The sequence below is a fragment of the Oncorhynchus mykiss genome, chromosome 25, assembly GCF_057628025.1.
Source record: "Oncorhynchus mykiss isolate SJ-2025 chromosome 25, ASM5762802v1, whole genome shotgun sequence".
Lineage (NCBI taxonomy): Eukaryota > Metazoa > Chordata > Actinopteri > Salmoniformes > Salmonidae > Oncorhynchus > Oncorhynchus mykiss.
The window spans coordinates 92,704,992-92,729,815 of NC_143046.1; the positions used below are offsets into that span (position 1 = coordinate 92,704,992).

The window sequence follows — 24,824 nt, forward strand, 5'->3', positions numbered from 1 at the left end:
ACAGCCTTACCCAGAGGGTGTGTTTTAAACAGACAGCCTTACCCAGAGGGTGTGTTTTAAACAGACAGCCTTACCCAGAGGGTGTGTTTTAAACAGACAGCCTTACCCAGAGGGTGTGTTTTAAACAGACAGCCTTACCCAGAGAGGGTGTGTTTTAAACAGACGGCCTTACCCAGAGGGTGTGTTTTAAACAGACTGCCTTACCCAGAGGGTGTGTATTTAAAACAGCCCACTGGTATAGCTGCAGGCTACTCTTCACTCTATAGCCTTTCAACTGTTTCTGTGTAGGCGTAAGCCTGTTTTTGTGTGTCTCTGTGTGTGTGTCTTTTGTGTGTGTGTGTGCCTATGCGTGCCTGTGTGCGTGTGTGTGTGTGTGTGCCTATGCCTATGCGTGCCTGTGTCTGTTCTTCTATCCTTCTGGGAACTTAACAGCCACAAGTCCCCACAACAGATAGTATAACATGGGGGTGAATGTCTGAACATGGGGGTGAATGTCTGAACATGGGGGTGAATGTCTGAACATGGGGGTGAATGTCACACATGTTGTCTCAAGGCTTAAAAGTCCTTCTTTAACCTGTCTCCTCCCCTTCATCTACACTGATTGAAGTGGATTTAACAAATGACATCAACAAGGGAGCTTTCACCTGGATTCACCTGGTCAGTCTGTCCTAATGCTTTGTACACTCCGTGGTTTGCTGAGGCTGGATGAGACCAGACATCCTGACCCTATGTCTTCATTTAGGTCCCACTGTTTGTATGTTATAGGTTATATTATATACAGTGCCTTGCGAAAGTATTCGGCCCCCTTGAACTTTGCGACCTTTTGCCACATTTCAGGCTTCAAACATAAAGATATAAAACTGTATTTTTTTGTGAAGAATCAACAACAAGTGGGACACAATCATGAAGTGGAACGACATTTATTGGATATTTCAAACTTTTTTAACAAATCAAAAACTGAAAAATTGGGCGTGCAAAATTATTCAGCCCCTTTACTTTCAGTGCAGCAAACTCTCTCCAGAAGTTCAGTGAGGATCTCTGAATGATCCAATGTTGACCTAAATGACTAATGATGATAAATACAATCCACCTGTGTGTAATCAAGTCTCCGTATAAATGCACCTGCACTGTGATAGTCTCAGAGGTCTGTTAAAAGCGCAGAGAGCATCATGAAGAACAAGGAACACACCAGGCAGGTCCGAGATACTGTTGTGAAGAAGTTTAAAGCCGGATTTGGATACAAAAAGATTTCCCAAGCTTTAAACATCCCAAGGAGCACTGTGCAAGCGATAATATTGAAATGGAAGGAGTATCAGACCACTGCAAATCTACCAAGACCTGGCCGTCCCTCTAAACTTTCAGCTCGTACAAGGAGAAGACTGATCAGAGATGCAGCCAAGAGGCCCATGATCATTCTGGATGAACTGCAGAGATCTACAGCTGAGGTGGGAGACTCTGTCCATAGGACACCTATCAGTCGTATATTGCACAAATCTGGCCTTTATGGAAGAGTGGCAAGAAGAAAGCCATTTCTTAAAGATATCCATAAAAAGTGTCGTTTAAAGTTTGCCACAAGCCACCTGGGAGACACACCAAACATGTGGAAGGAGGTGCTCTGGTCAGATGAAACCAAAATGGAACTTTTTGGCAACAATGCAAAACGTTATGTTTGGCGTAAAAGCAACACAGCTCATCACCCTGAACACACCATCCCCACTGTCAAACATGGTGGTGGCAGCATCATGGTTTGGGACTGCTTTTCTTCAGCAGGGACAGGGAAGATGGTTAAAATTTATGGGAAGATGGATGGAGCCAAATACAGGACCATTCTGGAAGAAAACCTGATGGAGTCTGCAAAAGACCTGAGACTGGGACGGAGATTTGTCTTCCAACAAGACAATGATCCAAAACATAAAGCAAAATCTACAATGGAATGGTTCAATAATAAACATATCCAGGTGTTAGAATGGCCAAGTCAAAGTCCAGACCTGAATCCAATCGAGAATCTGTGGAAAGAACTGAAAACTGCTGTTCACAAATGCTCTCCATCCAACCTCACTGAGCTCGAGCTGTTTTGCAAGGAGGAATGGGAAAAAATTTCAGTCTCTCGATGTGCAAAACTGATAGAGACATACCCCAAGCGACTTACAGCTGTAATCGCAGCAAAGGGTGGCGCTACAAAGTATTAACTTAAGGGGGCTGAATAATTTTGCACGCCCAATTTTTCAGTTTTTGATTTGTTAAAAAAGTTTGAAATATCCAATAAATGTCGTTCCACTTCATGATTGTGTCCCACTTGTTGTTGATTCTTCACAAAAAAATACAGTTTTATATCTTTATGTTTGAATTCTGAAATGTGGCAAAAGGTCGCAAAGTTCAAGGGGGCCGAATACTTTCGCAAGGCACTGTATGTTGTGTACATACTGTTTGTATGTTATAGGTTATATTATGTACATATTGTTTATGTTATAGGTTATATTACATGTGTATGGTTATGTAGTGTGTGGGGTTATGTAGTGTATGGTTATGTAGTGTATGGTTATGTAGTCTATGGTTATGTAGTGTAGTGTATGGTTATGTAGTGTATGGTTATGTAGTGCGTGTGGTTATGTAGTGTATGGTTATGTAGTGCGTGTGGTTATGTAGTGCGTGTGGTTATGTAGTGCGTGTGGGGTTATGTAGTGCGTGTGGGGTTATGTAGTGTAAATATTAAGTTCTGCTTTTCTTATGTATCAAATACTTATGTCATGCAATAAAATGCAAATGAATTACTTAAAAATCATACAAAGTGATTTTCTGGATTTTTGTTTCAGATTCCGTCTCTCACAGTTGAATGGAGGACGGGGGAGAGCTTTGTATGCATCTCTGTGTGGGGTAAATGTGGTCTAGGATTTTTTTCCCCCCCTGATTGCACATGTGACATGCTGGTAAAAATTTGGTAAAACTGATTTAAGTCTGCCTGCATTAAAGTCCCCGGCCACTAGGAGCGCAGCTTCTGGGTGAGCATTTTCTTCTTTGCTTATGGCCTTATAGATTTGGTTGAGTGTGGTCTTGGTGCCAGCATCGGTCTGTGGTGGTAAATAGACGGCTACGAATATTACAGATGAGAACACTCTTGGTAGATAGTGTTGGTCTACAGCTTATTATAAGGTACTCTACCTCAGGCGAGCAATACATTGAGACTTCTTTAATATTAGACATCGCGCACCAGCTGTTATTGACCAAAAAGACACACCCCCACCCCTCGTCTTACCAGAGGTTGCGGCTCTGTTCTGCCGGTGCATGGAAAATCCTGCTAGCTCTATATTGTCCATATCGTCGTTCAGCCACGTCTTGGTGAAACATAAGATGTTACAGTTTTTAAAACGTCCCGTTTGTAGGATAGTCTTAAATCAAAGGTTGTCCATTTTATTGTCCAATGATTGCATGTTAGTGAGAAGAATGGAAGGCAATGGGAGTTTACTCGCTCGCCTCCGGATTCTCAGAAGGCTGCCTGATCTGCGGCCTCTTTTCTGGCGTCTTTTCTTCACGCAGAAGGCGTGGATCTGGGCCTGTTCCAGTGAAAGGCGTGGACCTGGGCCTGTTCCAGTGAAAGGCGTGGACCTGGGCCTGTTCCAGTGAAAGGCGTGGACCTGGGCCTGTTCCAGTGAAAGGCGTGGACCTGGGCCTGTTCCAGTGAAAGGCGTGGATCTGGGCCTGTTCCAGTGAAAGGCGTGGACCTGGGCCTGTTCCAGTGAAAGGCGTGGACCTGGGCCTGTTCCAGTGAAAGGCGTGGACCTGGGCCTGTTCCAGTGAAAGGCGTGGACCTGGGCCTGTTCCAGTGAAAGGCGTGGACCTGGGCCTGTTCCAGTGAAAGGCGTGGACCTGGGCCTGTTCCAGTGAAAGGCGTGGACCTGGGCCTGTTCCAGTGAAAGGCGTGGACCTGGGCCTGTTCCAGTGAAAGGCGTGGACCTGGGCCTGTTCCAGTGAAAGGCGTGGACCTGGGCCTGTTCCAGTGAAAGGCGTGGACCTGGGCCTGTTCCAGTGAAAGGCGTGGACCTGGGCCTGTTCCAGTGAAAGGCGTGGACCTGGGCCTGTTCCAGTGAAAGGCGTGGACCTGGGCCTGTTCCAGTGAAAGGCGTGGACCTGGGCCTGTTCCAGTGAAAGGCGTGGACCTGGGCCTGTTCCAGTGAAAGGCGTGGACCTGGGCCTGTTCCAGTGAAAGGCGTGGACCTGGGCCTGTTCCAGTGAAAGGCGTGGACCTGGGCCTGTTCCAGTGAAAGGCGTGGACCTGGGCCTGTTCCAGTGAAAGGCGTGGACCTGGGCCTGTTCCAGTGAAAGGCGTGGACCTGGGCCTGTTCCAGTGAAAGGCGTGGACCTGGGCCTGTTCCAGTGAAAGGCGTGGACCTGGGCCTGTTCCAGTGAAAGGCGTGGACCTGGGCCTGTTCCAGTGAAAAGCGTGGACCTGGGCCTGTTCCAGTGAAAGGCGTGGACCTGGGCCTGTTCCAGTGAAAGGCGTGGACCTGGGCCTGTTCCAGTGAAAGGCGTGGACCTGGGCCTGTTCCAGTGAAAGGCGTGGACCTGGGCCTGTTCCAGTGAAAGGCGTGGACCTGGGCCTGTTCCAGTGAAAGGCGTGGACCTGGGCCTGTTCCAGTGAAAGGCGTGGACCTGGGCCTGTTCCAGTGAAATGCGTGGATCTGGGCCTGTTCCAGTGAAAGGCGTGGATCTGGGCCTGTTCCAGTGAAAGGCGTGGACCTGGGCCTGTTCCAGTGAAAGCAGGATATCCTTCTCGTCCGACTCGTTAAAGGAAAAGGTTTCTTCCAGTCCACAGTGAGTAATCACTGTTCTGATGTCCAGAAGTTATTTTCGGTCATAAGAGACGGTAGCAGCAACATTTACACAATGAGTAAAAAAGTAAGTTACACAAAACGGAAAAATAACAAAATAGCACAATTAGGAGAAAGGAGAATGTAAAACTTCAGCCATGTTCTTCGGCGCCATCTTTTCTAAGGTTATATGTTATGTCACAGGTTATAGGTCATATGTTATGTCACAGGTTATAGGTCATATGTTATGTCACAGGTTATAGGTTAAATCACAGGTTATAGGTCATATGTTATGTCATAGGTTATGTCACAGGTTATGCCACATGTTATACTGTATGTCACAGGTTACAGGTGATATGTTATGACACAGGTGATATGTTATGTCACAGGTGTTATGTCATAGGTTACGTCACAGGTTAGGTCATAGGTTATATGTTATGTCATAGGCTATATGTTATGTCATAGGCTATATGTTATGTCATAGGTTATATGTTATGTCATAACCTATAGCATATAGCCTATGTCATAGGTTGTATGTCACAGGATATACGTTATGTCATAAGCTATAGGTTAGGTCATAGGTTGTCATTGGTTATATGTAATAGGCTATATGTTATAGGTTGTCATAGGTTATATGTTATGTCATAGGTTACCTCTGGTTTGCTGAGGCTGGATGAGACCAGACATCCTGACCCTACGTCTAGGTCCCACTGTTTGCGTCCCTGGTTGTAGGGGTCTAGAGCTGAGATACGACCGTCCAGAGTACTGATGATCACCAGAGAGCTGGGGAAAAAGGGAAGACCATGGGGTTAATACCTACGCCGCCTGTAGTCACACAGCATCAACAGAGCAGGGGATTTATCCACCTATTAGATCAGCGGAGCAGGGGATTTATCCACCTATTAGATCAGTGGAGCAGGGGATTTATCCACCTATTAGATCAGCGGAGCAGGGGATTTATCCACCTATTAGATCAGTGGAGCAGGGGCTTATCCACCTATTAGATCAGTGGAGCAGGGGATTTATCCACCTATTAGATCAGTGGAGCAGGGGATTTATCCACCTATTAGATCAGTGGAGCAGGGGATTTATCCACCTATTAGATCAGTGGAGCAGGGGATTTATCCACCTATTAGATCAGTGGAGCAGGGGATTTATCCACCTATTAGATCAGTGGAGCAGGGGATTTATCCACCTATTAGATCAGTGGAGCAGGGGATTTATCCACCTATTAGATCAGCGGAGCAGGGGATTTATCCACCTATTAGATCAGTGGAGCAGGGGATTTATCCACCTATTAGATCAGCGGAGCAGGGGATTTATCCACCTATTAGATCAGTGGAGCAGGGGATTTATCCACCTATTAGATCAGCGGAGCAGGGGATTTATCCACCTATTAGATCAGTGGAGCAGGGGATTTATCCACCTATTAGATCAGTGGAGCAGGGGATTTATCCACCTATTAGATCAGTGGAGCAGGGGATTTATCCACCTATTAGATCAGCGGAGCAGGGGATTTATCCACCTATTAGATCAGTGGAGCAGGGGATTTATCCACCTATTAGATCAGCGGAGCAGGGGCTTATCCACCTATTAGATCAGTGGAGCAGGGGCTTATCCACCTATTAGATCAGTGGAGCAGGGGATTTATCCACCTATTTGATCAGCGGAGCAGGGGATTTATCCACCTATTAGATCAGCGGAGCAGGGGCTTATCCACCTATTAGATCAGCGGAGCACGGGATTTATCCACCTATTAGATCAGTGGAGCAGGGGATTTATCCACCTATTAGTCAGAGATCAGCGGAGCAGGGGATTTATCCACCTATTAGATCAGCGGAGCAGGGGATTTATCCACCTATTAGTCAGAGATCAGTGGAGCAGGGGATTTATCCACCTATTAGATCAGTGGAGCAGGGGATTTATCCACCTATTAGTCAGAGATCAGTGGAGCAGGGGATTTATCCACCTATTAGATCAGTGGAGCAGGGGATTTATCCACCTATTAGATCAGTGGAGCAGGGGATTTATCCACCTATTAGTCAGAGATCAGTGGAGCAGGGGATTTATCCACCTATTAGATCAGCGGAGCAGGGGATTTATCCACCTATTAGATCAGTGGAGCAGGGGATTTATCCACCTATTAGATCAGTGGAGCAGGGGATTTATCCACCTATTAGATCAGCGGAGCAGGGGATTTATCCACCTATTAGATCAGTGGAGCAGGGGATTTATCCACCTATTAGATCAGCGGAGCAGGGGATTTATCCACCTATTAGATCAGTGGAGCAGGGGATTTATCCACCTATTAGATCAGCGGAGCAGGGGATTTATCCACCTATTAGATCAGTGGAGCAGGGAATTTATCCACCTATTAGATCAGCGGAGCAGGGGATTTATCCACCTATTAGATCAGCGGAGCAGGGGATTTATCCACCTATTAGATCAGCGGAGCAGGGGATTTATCCACCTATTAGATCAGTGGAGCAGGGGATTTATCCACCTATTAGATCAGCGGAGCAGGGGATTTATCCACCTATTAGATCAGTGGAGCAGGGGATTTATCCACCTATTAGATCAGTGGAGCAGGGGATTTATCCACCTATTAGATCAGTGGAGCAGGGGATTTATCCACCTATTAGATCAGTGGAGCAGGGGATTTATCCACCTATTAGATCAGCGGAGCACGGGATTTATCCACCTATTAGATCAGTGGAGCAGGGGATTTATCCACCTATTAGATCAGTGGAGCAGGGGATTTATCCACCTATTAGATCAGCGGAGCAGGGGATTTATCCACCTATTAGATCAGCGGAGCAGGGGATTTATCCACCTATTAGATCAGTGGAGCAGGGGATTTATCCACCTATTAGATCAGCGGAGCAGGGGATTTATCCACCTATTAGATCAGTGGAGCAGGGGATTTATCCACCTATTAGATCAGTGGAGCAGGGGATTTATCCACCTATTAGATCAGTGGAGCAGGGGATTTATCCACCTATTAGATCAGCGGAGCAGGGGATTTATCCACCTATTAGATCAGTGGAGCAGGGGATTTATCCACCTATTAGATCAGTGGAGCAGGGGATTTATCCACCTATTAGATCAGCGGAGCAGGGGCTTATCCACCTATTAGATCAGCGGAGCACGGGATTTATCCACCTATTAGTCAGAGATCAGCGGAGCAGGGGATTTATCCACCTATTAGATCAGCGGAGCAGGGGATTTATCCACCTATTAGATCAGTGGAGCAGGGGATTTATCCACCTATTAGATCAGCGGAGCAGGGGATTTATCCACCTATTAGATCAGTGGAGCAGGGGATTTATCCACCTATTAGATCAGTGGAGCAGGGGATTTATCCACCTATTAGATCAGTGGAGCAGGGGATTTATCCACCTATTAGATCAGTGGAGCAGGGGATTTATCCACCTATTAGATCAGTGGAGCAGGGGATTTATCCACCTATTAGATCAGTGGAGCAGGGGATTTATCCACCTATTAGATCAGCGGAGCAGGGGCTTATCCACCTATTAGATCAGCGGAGCACGGGATTTATCCACCTATTAGTCAGAGATCAGCGGAGCAGGGGATTTATCCACCTATTAGATCAGTGGAGCAGGGGCTTATCCACCTATTAGATCAGTGGAGCAGGGGATTTATCCACCTATTAGATCAGCGGAGCAGGGGCTTATCCACCTATTAGATCAGCGGAGCACGGGATTTATCCACCTATTAGTCAGAGATCAGCGGAGCAGGGGATTTATCCACCTATTAGATCAGCGGAGCAGGGGATTTATCCACCTATTAGATCAGTGGAGCAGGGGATTTATCCACCTATTAGATCAGCGGAGCAGGGGATTTATCCACCTATTAGATCAGTGGAGCAGGGGATTTATCCACCTATTAGATCAGCGGAGCAGGGGATTTATCCACCTATTAGATCAGTGGAGCAGGGGATTTATCCACCTATTAGATCAGTGGAGCAGGGGATTTATCCACCTATTAGATCAGTGGAGCAGGGGATTTATCCACCTATTAGATCAGTGGAGCAGGGGATTTATCCACCTATTAGATCAGTGGAGCAGGGGATTTATCCACCTATTAGATCAGCGGAGCAGGGGATTTATCCACCTATTAGTCAGAGATCAGCGGAGCAGGGGATTTATCCACCTATTAGATCAGCGGAGCAGGGGATTTATCCACCTATTAGTCAGAGATCAGTGGAGCAGGGGATTTATCCACCTATTAGATCAGCGGAGCAGGGGATTTATCCACCTATTAGATCAGCGGAGCAGGGGATTTATCCACCTATTAGATCAGTGGAGCAGGGGATTTATCCACCTATTAGATCAGCGGAGCAGGGGATTTATCCACCTATTAGATCAGTGGAGCAGGGGATTTATCCACCTATTAGATCAGCGGAGCAGGGGATTTATCCACCTATTAGATCAGTGGAGCAGGGGTTTTATCCACCTATTAGATCAGTGGAGCAGGGGCTTATCCACCTATTAGATCAGCGGAGCAGGGGATTTATCCACCTATTAGATCAGTGGAGCAGGGGATTTATCCACCTATTAGATCAGCGGAGCAGGGGATTTATCCACCTATTAGATCAGTGGAGCAGGGGATTTATCCACCTATTAGATCAGTGGAGCAGGGGATTTATCCACCTATTAGATCAGTGGAGCAGGGGATTTATCCACCTATTAGATCAGTGGAGCAGGGGATTTATCCACCTATTAGATCAGCGGAGCACGGGATTTATCCACCTATTAGATCAGTGGAGCAGGGGATTTATCCACCTATTAGATCAGCGGAGCAGGGGATTTATCCACCTATTAGATCAGTGGAGCAGGGGATTTATCCACCTATTAGATCAGCGGAGCAGGGGATTTATCCACCTATTAGATCAGTGGAGCAGGGGATTTATCCACCTATTAGATCAGTGGAGCAGGGGATTTATCCACCTATTAGTCAGAGATCAGCGGAGCAGGGGATTTATCCACCTATTAGTCAGAGATCAGTGGAGCAGGGGATTTATCCACCTATTAGATCAGCGGAGCAGGGGATTTATCCACCTATTAGATCAGTGGAGCAGGGGATTTATCCACCTATTAGATCAGCGGAGCAGGGGATTTATCCACCTATTAGTCAGAGATCAGCGGAGCAGGGGATTTATCCACCTATTAGTCAGAGATCAGCGGAGCAGGGGATTTATCCACCTATAAGTCAGATCAGTGTGAGTCAATGGGTCTCTGCAGATACAGCCCTCCCTTACCACACACACACACACACACACACACACACACACACACACACACAAACCTATAGCATGAAGAGTAGCCTGCAGCTAGACCAGTGCACCCTCTCTGGGTAAGGCCATCTGTTTAAAACACACCCTCTGGGTAAGGCTGTCTGTTTAAAACACACCCTCTGGGTAAGGCTGTCTGTTTAAAACACACCCTCTGGGTAAGGCAGTCTGTTTTAAAACACACCCTCTGGCTAAGGCAGTCTGTTTTAAAACACACCCTCTGGGTAAGGCTGTGTGTTTTAAAAACACAACCTCAACATGTGGCGTTGAAGGACTGGACCAGACTTAAACTGATCATAACGATTGAACCTATTTATACATAATTACACAACCATAAGCTTCCTATTCCATCTGCAGCCTATGGCTGCCTGAATAAATAATTAACATCAGTTATTTAAGAACTCATAATGGTAAAATAGGAAGCCATAATGCTATTTATTAATTAATGGTACTTTACAGCAGGGTTTCATTAGTTCCCTGGTCTACTTCTGGTACTCTACAGCAGGGTTTCATTAGTTCCCTGGTCTACTTCTGGTACTCTACAGCAGGGTTTCATTAGTTCCCTGGTCTACTTCTGGTACTCTACAGCAGGGGTTCATTAGTTCCCTGGTCTACTTCTGGTACTCTACAGCAGGGTTTCAGTAGTTCCCTGGTCTACTTCTGGTACTCTACAGCAGGGTTTCATTAGTTCCCTGGTCTACTTCTGGTACTCTACAGCAGGGTTTCATTAGTTCCCTGGTCTACTTCTGGTACTCTACAGCAGGGGTTCATTAGTTCCCTGGTCTACTTCTGGTACTCTACAGCAGGGTTTCATTAGTTCCCTGGTCTACTTCTGGTACTTTACAGCAGGGTTTCATTAGTTCCCTGGTCTACTTCTGGTACTCTACAGCAGGGTTTCATTAGTTCCCTGGTCTACTTCTGGTACTTTACAGCAGGGTTTCATTAGTTCCCTGGTCTACTTCTGGTACTCTACAGCAGGGTTTCAGTAGTTCCCTGGTCTACTTCTGGTACTCTACAGCAGGGTTTCATTAGTTCCCTGGTCTACTTCTGGTACTCTACAGCAGGGTTTCATTAGTTCCCTGGTCTACTTCTGGTACTCTACAGCAGGGTTTCATTAGTTCCCTGGTCTACTTCTGGTACTCTACAGCAGGGTTTCAGTAGTTCCCTGGTCTACTTCTGGTACTCTACAGCAGGGTTTCATTAGTTCCCTGGTCTACTTCTGGTACTCTACAGCAGGGTTTCATTAGTTCCCTGGTCTACTTCTGGTACTCTACAGCAGGGTTTCATTAGTTCCCTGGTCTACTTCTGGTACTCTACAGCAGGGTTTCATTAGTTCCCTGGTCTACTTCTGGTACTCTACAGCAGGGTTTCATTAGTTCCCTGGTCTACTTCTGGTACTCTACAGCAGGGTTTCAGTAGTTCCCTGGTCTACTTCTGGTACTCTACAGCAGGGTTTCATTAGTTCCCTGGTCTACTTCTGGTACTCTACAGCAGGGTTTCATTAGTTCCCTGGTCTACTTCTGGTACTCTACAGCAGGGTTTCAGTAGTTCCCTGGTCTACTTCTGGTACTCTACAGCAGGGTTTCATTAGTTCCCTGGTCTACTTCTGGTACTCTACAGCAGGGTTTCATTAGTTCCCTGGTCTACTTCTGGTACTCTACAGCAGGGTTTCATTAGTTCCCTGGTCTACTTCTGGTACTCTACAGCAGGGTTTCATTAGTTCCCTGGTCTACTTCTGGTACTCTACAGCAGGGTTTCAGTAGTTCCCTGGTCTACTTCTGGTACTCTACAGCAGGGTTTCATTAGTTCCCTGGTCTACTTCTGGTACTCTACAGCAGGGTTTCATTAGTTCCCTGGTCTACTTCTGGTACTCTACAGCAGGGTTTCAGTAGTTCCCTGGTCTACTTCTGGTACTCTACAGCAGGGTTTCATTAGTTCCCTGGTCTACTTCTGGTACTCTACAGCAGGGTTTCATTAGTTCCCTGGTCTACTTCTGGTACTCTACAGCAGGGTTTCAGTAGTTCCCTGGTCTACTTCTGGTACTCTACAGCAGGGTTTCATTAGTTCCCTGGTCTACTTCTGGTACTCTACAGCAGGGTTTCATTAGTTCCCTGGTCTACTTCTGGTACTCTACAGCAGGGTTTCATTAGTTCCCTGGTCTACTTCTGGTACTCTACAGCAGGGTTTCATTAGTTCCCTGGTCTACTTCTGGTACTCTACAGCAGGGTTTCATTAGTTCCCTGGTCTACTTCTGGTACTCTACAGCAGGGTTTCAGTAGTTCCCTGGTCTACTTCTGGTACTCTACAGCAGGGTTTCATTAGTTCATTAAAATGTGGTACAGGGCATTTGACCGGCAGCATTTTCATTTAACGGACATTTGAAAAAAATTTACCGGACCCATATGCATTGGGTGTGTAACCTGATTAGGGCGTCCACCCACGGTGCTCAGAGTAACCTGATTAGGGCATCCACCCACGGTGCTCAGAGTAACCTGATTAGGGCGTCCACCCACAGTGCTCTGAATAACCTGATTAGGGCATCCACCCACGGTGCTCAGAATAACCTGATTAGGGCACCCACCCATGGTGCTCAGAGTAACCTGATTAGGGCGTCCACCCACGGTGCTCTGAATAACCTGATTAGGGCGTCCACCCATGGTGCTCTGAATAACCTGATTAGGGCGTCCACCCACGGTGCTCAGAGTAACCTGATTAGGGCGTCCACCCACGGTGCTCAGAGTAACCCAATTAGGGCACCCACCCACGGTGCTCAGAGTAACCTGATTAGGGCGTCCACCCACAGTGCTCTGAATAACCTGATTAGGGCGTCCACCCACGGTGCTCAGAATAACCTGATTAGGGCGTCCACCCACGGTGCTCTGAATAACCTGATTAGGGCATCCACCCACGGTGCTCAGAATAACCTGATTAGGGCGTCCACCCACGGTGCTCAGAATAACCTGATTAGGGCGTCCACCCACGGTGCTCAGAGTAACCTGATTAGGGCGTCCACCCACGGTGCTCAGAATAACAGAACATCCAAGTCGAGGATGCAACGGCGTCCGTCCTTCTGACTGAATTATGATGAGCACTATGAAGATGTTAGAATCACTGTCCACATTTACTTTTCCTCAGCCGACAAGATGAGGAAAGAACAGCAACATCACTAGCCTGTGTCAATTACCATCCCACCATGGTAGAAAAGTTCACCTAAGAAATAGCCTATTCCAAACAAGACGATAGATCCGAAATTCATACAACCAGAACAATAAAATAACTTTTAAAAAGCATTGAGGCTGATGCAACAGATCAGAAAGTTCAGCTTAAACACGTTAGTTCCAAAATGCAATTAGCAGGACAACGCAGTTATAAAAAGCACACGGCACATGGTAGCGGTCTCATGTGACAGATGACAATATCCATTAGAAATTGAAAGATGGAACAACTAGCATGGGATGCTGATATGACTAGGATTATCATCAACTAGCATGGGATGCTAATATGACTAGGATTATAATCAACTAGCAAGAGATGCTAATATGACTAGGATTATCATCAACTAGCATGGGTTGCTAATATGACTAGGATTATTATCAACTAGCATGGCATGCTAATATGACAAGGATTATCATCAACTAGCAAGAGATGCTAATATGACTAGGATTATCATTAACTAGCAAGAGATGCTAATATGACTAGGATTATCAACAACTAGCATGGGATGTTGATATGACTAGGATTATCATTAACTAGCAAGAGATGCTAATATGACTAGGATTATCATCAACTAGCAAGAGATGCTAATATGACTAGGATTATCATCAACTAGCAAGAGATGCTAATATGACTAGAATTATCAACAACTAGCATGGGATGCTGATATGACTAGGATTATCATTAACTAGCAAGAGATGCTAATATGACTAGAATTATCAACAACTAGCATGGGTTGCTAATATGACTAGGATTATCAACAACTAGCAAGAGATGCTAATATGACTAGGATTATCATCAACTAGCAAGAGATGCTAATATGACTAGAATTATCAACAACTAGCAAGAGATGCTAATATGACTAGGATTATCATCAACTAGCAAGAGATGCTAATATGACTAGGATTATCATCAACTAGCAAGAGATGCTAATATGACTAGAATTATCAACAACTAGCATGGGTTGCTAATATGACTAGGATTATCAACAACTAGCAAGAGATGCTAATATGACTAGGATTATCATCAACTAGCAAGAGATGCTAATATGACTAGAATTATCAACAACTAGCAAGAGATGCTAATATGACTAGGATTATCATCAACTAGCAAGAGATGCTAATATGACTAGGATTATCATCAACTAGCAAGAGATGCTAATATGACTAGAATTATCAACAACTAGCATGGGATGCTGATATGACTAGGATTATCATTAACTAGCAAGAGATGCTAATATGACTAGAATTATCAACAACTAGCATGGGTTGCTAATATGACTAGGATTATCAACAACTAGCAAGAGATGCTAATATGACTAGGATTATCATCAACTAGCAAGAGATGCTAATATGACTAGAATTATCAACAACTAGCAAGAGATGCTAATATGACTAGGATTATCATCAACTAGCAAGCGATGCTAATATGACTAGGATTATCATCAACTAGCAAGAGATGCTAATATGACTAGAATTATCAACAACTAGCAAGAGATGCTAATATGACTAGGATTATCATCAACTAGCAAGCGATGCTAATATGACTAGGATTATCATCAACTAGCAAGAGATGCTAATATGACTAGAATTATCAACAACTAGCAAGAGATGCTAATATGACTAGGATTATCATCAACTAGCAAGAGATGCTAATATGACTAGAATTATCAACAACTAGCATGGGATGCTGATATGACTAGGATTATCATTAACTAGCAAGAGATGCTAATATGACTAGAATTATCAACAACTAGCATGGGTTGCTAATATGACTAGGATTATCAACAACTAGCAAGAGATGCTAATATGACTAGGATTATCAACAACTAGCAAGAGATGCTAATATGACTAGAATTATCAACAACTAGCAAGAGATGCTAATATGACTAGAATTATCAACAACTAGCAAGAGATGCTAATATGACTAGAATTATCAACAACTAGCAAGAGATGCTAATATGACTAGAATTATCAACAACTAGCTAGGGTTGCTAATATGACTAGGATTATCAACAACTAGCATGGGATGCTAATATGACTAGGATTATCAACAACTAGCAAGAGATGCTAATATGACTAGAATTATCAACAACTAGCATGGGATGCTAATATGACTAGGATTATCAACAACTAGCAAGAGATGCTAATATGACTAGGATTATCAACAACTAGCATGGGATGCTAATATGACTAGGATTATCAACAACTAGCAAGAGATGCTAATATGACTAGGATTATCAACAACTAGCATGGGATGCTAATATGACTAGAATTATCAACAACTAGCAAGAGATGCTAATATGACTAGGATTATCAACAACTAGCATGGGATGCTAATATGACTAGGATTATCAACAACTAGCAAGAGATGCTAATATGACTAGGATTATCAACAACTAGCATGGGATGCTAATATGACTAGAATTATCAACAACTAGCAAGAGATGCTAATATGACTAGGATTATCAACAACTAGCATGGGATGCTAATATGACTAGGATTATCAACAACTAGCAAGAGATGCTAATATGACTAGGATTATCAACAACTAGCATGGGATGCTAATATGACTAGAATTATCAACAACTAGCAAGAGATGCTAATATGACTAGGATTATCAACAACTAGCATGGGATGCTAATATGACTAGAATTATCAACAACTAGCATGGGATGCTAATATGACTAGGATTGTGCCTTTGGCTGCTGGACAATGAAAGAAAGTTGAAAACCAATAGAAAATGAGAGAAAAAAGCAAATGGTTTCAAAGGCAAGTCTTTATAAAATAATTGCCACCGCGTTTCTAGAAATACATTTTGGCTTTGCAACTTTGAAGCAAGTTAAGACATGCCTCATAATATGAAGTAACATATTAAGATTTCAACCAGTTAAGCATATGTTTTCAAAATGCATACTGCCTTCAGCTCATTTCAAAGTGGTGTTTGCCGTGCTGATAGGCAACGGTAGGCAGGCTAGGCACTTGAAAGGCTAATGGGGAACAAGCTTCGATAACCAGTTGAGAAATAAAAATAGTAGCTATTTTTAAATCGTGGCTATCAAAATGGTTTTAAATATAAGATTGCATTTAGAATTGTTGCGCAATGATTGGAGGAGCCGTAGCAGCAGCTCTCTCTCAGCAGGAGGAGCCGTAGCAGCAGCTCTCTCTCAGCAGGAGGAGCCGTAGCAGCAGCTCTCTCTCAGCAGCAGGAGCCGTAGCAGCAGCTCTCTCTCAGCAGGAGGAGCCGTAGAGCCAGCTCTCTCTCAGCAGGAGGAGCCGTAGAGGCAGCTCTCTCTCAGCAGGAGCCGTAGCAGCAGCTCTCTCTCTCAGCAGGAGCCGTAGCAGCAGCTCTCTCTCAGCAGCATGAGCCGTAGCAGCAGCTCTCTCTCAGCAGCAGGAGCCGTAGCAGCAGCTCTCTCTCAGCATCAGGAGCCGTAGCAGCAGCTCTCTCTCAGCATCAGGAGCCGTAGCAGCAGCTCTCTCTCAGCAGCAGGAGCCGTAGCAGCAGCTCTCTCTCAGCAGCAGGAGCCGTAGCAGCAGCTCTCTCTCAGCATCAGGAGCCGTAGCAGCAGCTCTCTCTCAGCATCAGGAGCCGTAGCAGCAGCTCTCTCTCAGCAGGAGCCGTAGCAGCAGCTCTCTCTCAGCAGGAGGAGCCGTAGCAGCAGCTCTCTCTCAGCAGGAGGAGCCGTAGCAGCAGCTCTCTCTCAGCAGGAGGATCCGTAGCAGCAGCTCTCTCTCAGCAGCAGGAGGAGCCGTAGCAGCAGCTCTCTCTCAGCAGGAGGATCCGTAGCAGCAGCTCTCTCTCAGCAGCAGGAGCCGTAGCAGCAGCTCTCTCTCAGCAGCAGGAGCCGTAGCAGCAGCTCTCTCTCAGCAGGAGGAGCCGTAGCAGCAGCTCTCTCTCAGCAGGAGGAGCCGTAGCAGCAGCTCTCTCTCAGCAGCAGGAGCCGTAGCAGCCGCTCTCTCTCAGCAGCATGAGCCGTAGCAGCAGCTCTCTCTCAGCAGCATGAGCCGTAGCAGCAGCTCTCTCTCAGCAGCAGGAGCCGTAGCAGCCGCTCTCTCTCAGCAGGAGCCGTAGCAGCAGCTCTCTCTCAGCAGCATGAGCCGTAGCAGCAGCTCTCTCTCAGCAGCAGGAGCCGTAGCAGCAGCTCTCTCTCAGCATCAGGAGCCGTAGCAGCAGCTCTCTCTCAGCATCAGGAGCCGTAGCAGCAGCTCTCTCAGCAGCAGGAGCCGTAGCAGCAGCTCTCTCTCAGCAGCAGGAGCAGTAGCAGCAGCTCTCTCTCAGCATCAGGAGCCGTAGCAGCAGCTCTCTCTCAGCATCAGGAGCCGTAGCAGCAGCTCTCTCTCAGCAGGAGCCGTAGCAGCAGCTCTCTCTCAGCAGGAGGAGCCGTAGCAGCAGCTCTCTCTCAGCAGGAGGAGCCGTAGCAGCAGCTCTCTCTCAGCAGGAGGATCCGTAGCAGCAGCTCTCTCTCAGCAGCAGGAGGAGCCGTAGCAGCAGCTCTCTCTCAGCAGCAGGAGCCGTAGCAGCAGCTCTCTCTCAGCAGGAGCCGTAGCAGCAGCTCTCTCTCAGCAGCAGGAGCCGTAGCAGCAGCTCTCTCTCAGCAGGAGGAGCCGTAGCAGCAGCTCTCTCTCAGCAGGAGGAGCCGTAGCAGCAGCTCTCTCTCAGCAGGAGCCGTAGCAGCAGCTCTCTCTCAGCAGCAGGAGCCGTAGCAGCAGCTCTCTCTCAGCAGGAGCCGTAGCAGCAGCTCTCTCTCAGCAGCAGGAGCCGTAGCAGCAGCTCTCTCTCAGCAGGAGGAGCCGTAGCAGCAGCTCTCTCTCAGCAGGAGGAGCCGTAGCAGCAGCTCTCTCTCAGCAGCAGGAGCCGTAGCAGCCGCTCTCTCTCAGCAGGAGGAGCCGTAGCAGCAGCTCTCTCTCAGCAGCAGGAGCCGTAGCAGCAGCTCTCTCTCAGCAGCAGGAGCCGTAGCAGCAGCTCTCTCTCAGCAGGAGGAGCCGTAGCAGCAGCTCTCTCAGCATCAGGAGCCGTAGCGGCAGCTCTCTCAGCAGCAGCAGGAGCCGTAGAGGCAGCTCTCTCAGCAGCAGCAGGAGCCGTAGCGGCAGCTCTCTCAGCAGCAGGAGGAGCCGTAGAGGCAGCTCTCTCTCAGCAGGAGGAGCCGTAGCAGCAGCTCTCTCTCAGCAGGAGGAGCCGTAGCAGCAGCTCTCTCTCAGCATCAGGAGCCTCAGCAGCAGGAGCAGCTCTCTCAGCAGCAGGAGCCATAGAGGCAGCTCTCTCAGCAGCAGCAGGAGCCGTAGCGGCAGCTCTCTCAGCAGCAGGAGGAGCCGTAGAGGCAGCTCTCTCTCAGCAGCAGGAGCCGTAGCGGCAGCTCTCTCTCAGCAGGAGGAGCCGTAGAGGCAGCTCTCTCTCAGCAGGAGCCGTAGAGGCAGCTCTCTCTCAGCAGCAGGAGCTGTAGCAGCAGCTCTCTCAGCAGCAGGAGCTGTAGCAGCAGCTCTCTCAGCAGCAGGAGCGGTAGCAGCAGCTCTCTCAGCAGGAAGAGCCGTAGAGCCAGCTCTCTCTCAGCAGGAAGAGCCGTAGAGCCAGCTCTCTCTCAGCAGGAAGAGCCGTAGAGCCAGCTCTCTCTCAGCAGGAAGAGCCGTAGAGCCAGCTCTCTCTCAGCAGGAAGAGCCGTAGAGCCAGCTCTCTCTCAGCAGCAGAAGCAGTAACAGTCTGACAGATTAACCACTCAAACTAGGCTGTATATTCTGTGACGTGTGATCAATAAGAGTCTTAATGACTAAGGAAACTACACACGCAATTTAATTCCACTAAATTATGCAAATGACCTATAGACCAATAAGCATGGTCAAATGTATTTCCATCCATTGGGGTGTTATTAATTAATAGGCAAAAAATATTTATTTCATAATGGGATTTGTTTCTTCTCCCGGACAACTGTCCAGTGGCCGTTCTTATTGATCTGCTTTATTTATATATATTTGTATACAAACGCCTGCTCTACAGACAGCTAGGAGAGGAGACATTTAACTGAAGTAGGAAACAGCCCTATCCACTCAGCACACTGTTGACATTTTTCAACAGCATACAGTGATTCCCCTTGAACATGTACATTGAACCAATCTGGTGCTGATAAGACAACATTATTATCCACAAAGCTGACACAGGACTGCTTTACATAATTAGGCTAACACATGTTTTCTTTTTAATCAACTCTCACAATCTGTTTTCATTTATACCACCACCACGCTGTCTAGAGCAGCAGATCAACAGTTTTCCTCTCAGCCAATCATAACGCTCCAGCACCAAACAAGCTTGCTTTCACGTGCACGATTGGCTGCACAACGCTGCCAAAAATATTAGGCTGATTGGTTGTTGCTAAGCAGTAGGCATTCTGAGACACAGGAAGCTGGACGGGGTGACTGTGCAGGCCACGCCCCCCTTAGACACTGAATATAGAACAGAGAAGAAGACCGTGTCCCAAATGTCCCTATATAGTGACCTACTGTTGATATTTACATGGAAGTCATTTAGCAGACGCTCAAAAAGAGTCTTGCTCAAAAGGCACATCAATAGGTTTTTCACCTTGTCGGCTCTGGGATTTGAACCAGCAAACTTTCTGTTACTTTTTAAAATTAGTATTTATTTTATTGAACCTTTATTTAACTAGGCAAGTCAGTTAGGAACAAATTATTTACAATGACGGCCTACGAACGGCCAAACCCTAACGACGTCCCTATGGGACTTCCATTCACGGCCGGTTGTGATACAGCCTGGAATCGAACCAGGGTCTGTAGTGACGCATCTAGCACTGATATGCAGTGCCTTAGACCGCTGCGCCACTACTGGCCCTATACTGTCCCAATGCTCTTAACAGCTAGCCTACCTACTGCCCCTTTGACTAGGGCCCGTGGGGGGGGGCACAACATCAGGATGAACTAATAATATTGGTCACTACATACAGTATTGAATGAGAACTGCCCCTTTGACTAGGGCCCGTGGGGGGGGGGCACAACGTCAGGATGAACTAATAATATTGGTCACTACATACAGTATTGAATGAGAACTGCCCCTTTGACTAGGGCCCGTGGGGGGGGGCACAACATCAGGATGAACTAATAATATTGGTCACTACATACAGTATTGAATGAGAACTGCCCCTTTGACTAGGGCCCGTGGGGGGGGGGCACAACGTCAGGATGAACTAATAATATTGGTCACTACATACAGTATTGAATGAGAACTGCCCCTTTGACTAGGGCCCGTGGGGGGGGCACAACGTCAGGAGGAACTAATAATATTGGTCACTACATACAGTATTGAATGAGAACTGCCCCTCACAGTACTATTTCCCAAGTTTCACAATAGTGCCGTCTGTGCCAACACAGCCAATTAGCCACGCTCCTCTCCACAGAAACACAGAACAGAGGTCCTCAGAGAGACGTCAAGTGTCCACACAGACAGACCAGAGCTGGTAAACAGAGACACACACAGAGAGAGCAGTTCATGAGAGCTAGGGCTCGCTGTTTAACAGGAACGCAGAGAGAGCAGTTCATGAGAGCTCGGGTTGAACAGTCTTCAGCTCCATTGAAGAATAGTACCCAGGATGTTTACACTGGCACAGTCTCCAAGGAGCCCCTATCATTCATCTAGACCAATCACAGCAGCCTGCCTCCAGCCACAACCAATCACACCACAACTCCGCTCCTCACTTAGCCAATCAAGGAGCACCTCTTCAGGTTCTGAGCAAATGAGAGAGAGTGTCTGGTTGTAACCATGCAACAGCAAGTAGCCCTGGTTACATGCTGGTGTGTTGCTGTTCTGCTCCATTCCCTCCTCTGCCCTCCCCGACCAGACAGACAGCAGAAGAGGAGAGCCGCGCCCTGCACAATGAAAATATAGCAACATGGGGAGCACCTGGAGAAAGTTATGGCTGCAGAGAGAGACAGAGAGAGAGACAGAGAGACAGAGACAGAGAGAGAGAGAGAGAGAGAGAGAGAGAGAGAGAGAATGCAGAAAAAACTACACTGAACAAATATATAAAACGCAACATGCAAAGTGTTGGTCCCATGTTCATGAGCTGAAATAAAATACCCCAGAAATGTTCCATACACACAAAAAGCTCATTTCTCTATAATGTTTTGCACAAATGTGTTTATATCCCTGTTAGTGAGCATTTCACCTTCGAAAGATAATCCATCCACCTGACAGGTGTGGCATATCAAGAAGCTGATTTATTTCACCTTTATTTAACTAGGCAAGTCAGTTATTAAAGAACAAATTCTTATTTACAATGACGGCCTAGGAACAGTGGGTTAACTGCCTGTTCAGGGGCAGAACGGGGATTTGATCTAGCAACCTTTTAGTTACTGGCCCAACGCTCTAACCACTAGGCTACCTGCCGAGTAAACAGCGTGATCATTACACAGGTAGGTGCACCTTGTGCGGGGGGCAATAAAAGGCCACTCTAAAATGTGCAGTTTTGTCACACAACACAATACCACAGATGTCTCAAGTTTTGAGGGAGTGTGCAATTGTCATGCTGACTGCAGGAATGTTCACTGGATCTGTTGCCAGATAATATAATGTTCATTTCTCTACCATAAGCCACCTCCAAAGTTGTTTTAGATCATTTGGTAGAACGTCCAACCGGCCTCACAACCACAGACCATGTGTAACCACGCCAGCCCAGAACCTCCACATCCGGCTTCTTGACCTGCGGGATCGAGAGAGGATAGGAGAGAACTCTCCTCTCCTGTCCTCTCTCCATCACTCTCCTCCCCTGTCCTCTCCATCACTCTCCTCTCCATCACTTTCCTCTCCTGTCCTCTCTCCATCACTCTCCTCTCCTGTCCTCTCTCCATCACTCTCCTCCCCTGTCCTCTCCATCACTCTCCTCCCCTGTCCTCTCTATCACTCTCCTTTCTTCTCTTCTCTTCTCTCCATCACTCTCCATCACTCTCATCTCCTGTCCTCTCTCCATCTCTCTCCTCTCCATCTCTCTCCTCCCCTGTTCTCTTCACTACTCTCCTCACATGTGGTGAAATCCAAACTCTGTAGCACCATGCTCCAGCCCACTGATTTGTCAGTACCTGGTCTTGGTCTGTGGTGCTGATTGGTTGTTGCTAAGCAGTGAGGAGCGATGTACAGAACAACATGGCATCATGGTCCTAACGACTGTCTACCTCCCTCCCTTCCTCTGTTTCCCTCCCTCCTGTTGTCTACCTCCCTCCCTCCATCCATCGCCTACCCCACCTTTCCCCCTACCCCACCTTTCCCCTCTACCCCACCCAATACTGCAGTGGTGCAGGATGGGTCCACAGCGACTAATATATTAATGAAATAATGTACTTCAACAGCAGAGTTTAATAACACCGTCATTGATCATGAATTATTCATCAGTCCAACCTGTTATAAGGATATTACTGGCACTAGTTCAACTGGAGTAGTCTGTTTTAGGGTGTGATGGTTCTACTAGAACAGTCTGTTTTAGGGTGTGATGGTTCTACTGGAACAGTCTGTTTTAGGGTGTGATGGTTCTACTGGAACAGTCTGTTTAGGGCGTGATGGTTCTACCGGAACAGTCTGTTTAGGGTGTGATGGTTCTACTGGAACAGTCTGTTTTAGGGTGTGATGGTTCTACTGGAACAGTCTGTTTTAGGGTTTGATGGTTCTACTGGAACAGTCTGTTTAGGGTGTGATGGTTCTACTGGAACAGTCTGTTTTAGGGTGTGATGGTTCTACTGGAACAGTCTGTTTAGGGTGTGATGGTTCTACTGGAACAGTCTGTTTAGGGTGTGATGGTTCTACTGGAACAGTCTGTTTAGGGTGTGATGGTTCTACTGGAACAGTCTGTTTAGGGCGTGATGGTTCTACTGGAACAGTCTGTTTAGGGTGTGATGGTTCTACTGGAACAGTCTGTTTAGGGTGTGATGGTTCTACTGGAACAGTCTGTTTAGGGTGTGATGGTTCTACTGGAACAGTCTGTTTTAGGGTGTGATAGTTCTACTGGAACAGTCTGTTTTAGGGTGTGATGGTTCTACTGGAACAGTCTGTTTAGGGCGTGATGGTTCTACTGGAACAGTCTGTTTAGGGTGTGATGGTTCTACTGGAACAGTCTGTTTTAGGGTTTGATGGTTCTACTGGAACAGTCTGTTTTAGGGTGTGATAGTTCTACTAGAACAGTCTGTTTTAGGGTGTGATGGTTCTACTAGAACAGTCTGTTTTAGGGTGTGATGGTTCTACTAGAACAGTCTGTTTAGGGTGTGATGGTTCTACTGGAACAGTCTGTTTTAGGGTGTGATGGTTCTACTGGAACAGTCTGTTTTAGGGTGTGATGGTTCTACTGGAACAGTCTGTTTAGGGCGTGATGGTTCTACTGGAACAGTCTGTTTAGGGCGTGATGGTTCTACTGGAACAGTCTGTTTTAGGGTGTGATGGTTCTACTGGAACAGTCTGTTTTAGGGTTTGATGGTTCTACTGGAACAGTCTGTTTTAGGGTGTGATAGTTCTACTAGAACAGTCTGTTTTAGGGTTTGATGGTTCTACTGGAACAGTCTGTTTTAGGGTTTGATGGTTCTACTGGAACAGTCTGTTTTAGGGTTTGATGGTTCTACTGGAACAGTCTGTTTTAGGGTGTGATGGTTCTACTGGAACAGTCTGTTTTAGGGTTTGATGGTTCTACTGGAACAGTCTGTTTTAGGGTTTGATGGTTCTACTGGAACAGTCTGTTTTAGGGTTTGATGGTTCTACTGGAACAGTCTGTTTTAGGGTGTGACGGTTCTACTGGAACAGTCTGTTTTAGGGTTTGACGGTTCTACTGGAACAGTCTGTTTTAGGGTGTGATGGTTCTACTGGAACAGTCTGTTTTAGGGTGTGATGGTTCTACTGGAACAGTCTGTTTTAGGGTGTGATGGTTCTATTGGAACAGTCTGTTTTAGGGTGTGTTTTAGAACCATGTCAAGGACTGCTACTTCATGTGTTACAGTATAAACTTGACAACTAAACTACTGAAAACAACTATTCAATGACTATAGATGACAATTTAGTTACAACTTAAAACAATATTTTCTCCTCAGCTGAGTACGCTACTATTTCTTAAGAGAAGCCTCATCGTGGAGGAGTTGGGAGAGAGAAGACAGCGAGCCTCCTCGCAGAGGAGTTGGGAGAGAGAAGACAGCGAGTCTCCTCGCAGAGGAGTTGGGAGAGAGAAGACAGCGAGTCTCCTCGCAGAGGAGTTGGGAGAGAGAAGACAGCGAGCCTCCTCACGGAGGAGTTGGGAGAGAGAAGACAGCGAGCCTCCTCGCAGAGGAGTTGGGAGAGAGAAGACAGCGAGTCTCCTCGCAGAGGAGTTGGGAGAGAGAAGACAGCGAGCCTCCTCACGGAGGAGTTGGGAGAGAGAAGACAGCGAGCCTCCTCGCGGAGGAGTTGGGAGAGAGAAGACAGCGAGCCTCCTCACGGAGGAGTTGGGAGAGAGAAGACAGCGAGCCTCCTCGCGGAGGAGTTGG

At 46.7% G+C, this 24,824-nt stretch overlaps 1 protein-coding gene across 2 annotated transcripts in view; it reads right to left on the reverse strand.

Moving 5' to 3' along the window:
* eif2ak3 (eukaryotic translation initiation factor 2 alpha kinase 3) overlaps positions 1-24,824 on the reverse strand; it is a 90,889-nt gene that overhangs the window by 48,777 nt on the left and 17,288 nt on the right. For both annotated transcript variants that reach the window (XR_005039514.2, XM_036962473.2), the window contains exon 2: positions 5,459-5,588. Coding sequence is in view for 1 of the 2 variants with exons in the window: in XM_036962473.2 (XP_036818368.2) it covers positions 5,459-5,588 (130 nt within the window). In the remaining variant the exon portion in view is untranslated. The remainder of the gene's footprint in view (positions 1-5,458; positions 5,589-24,824) is intronic.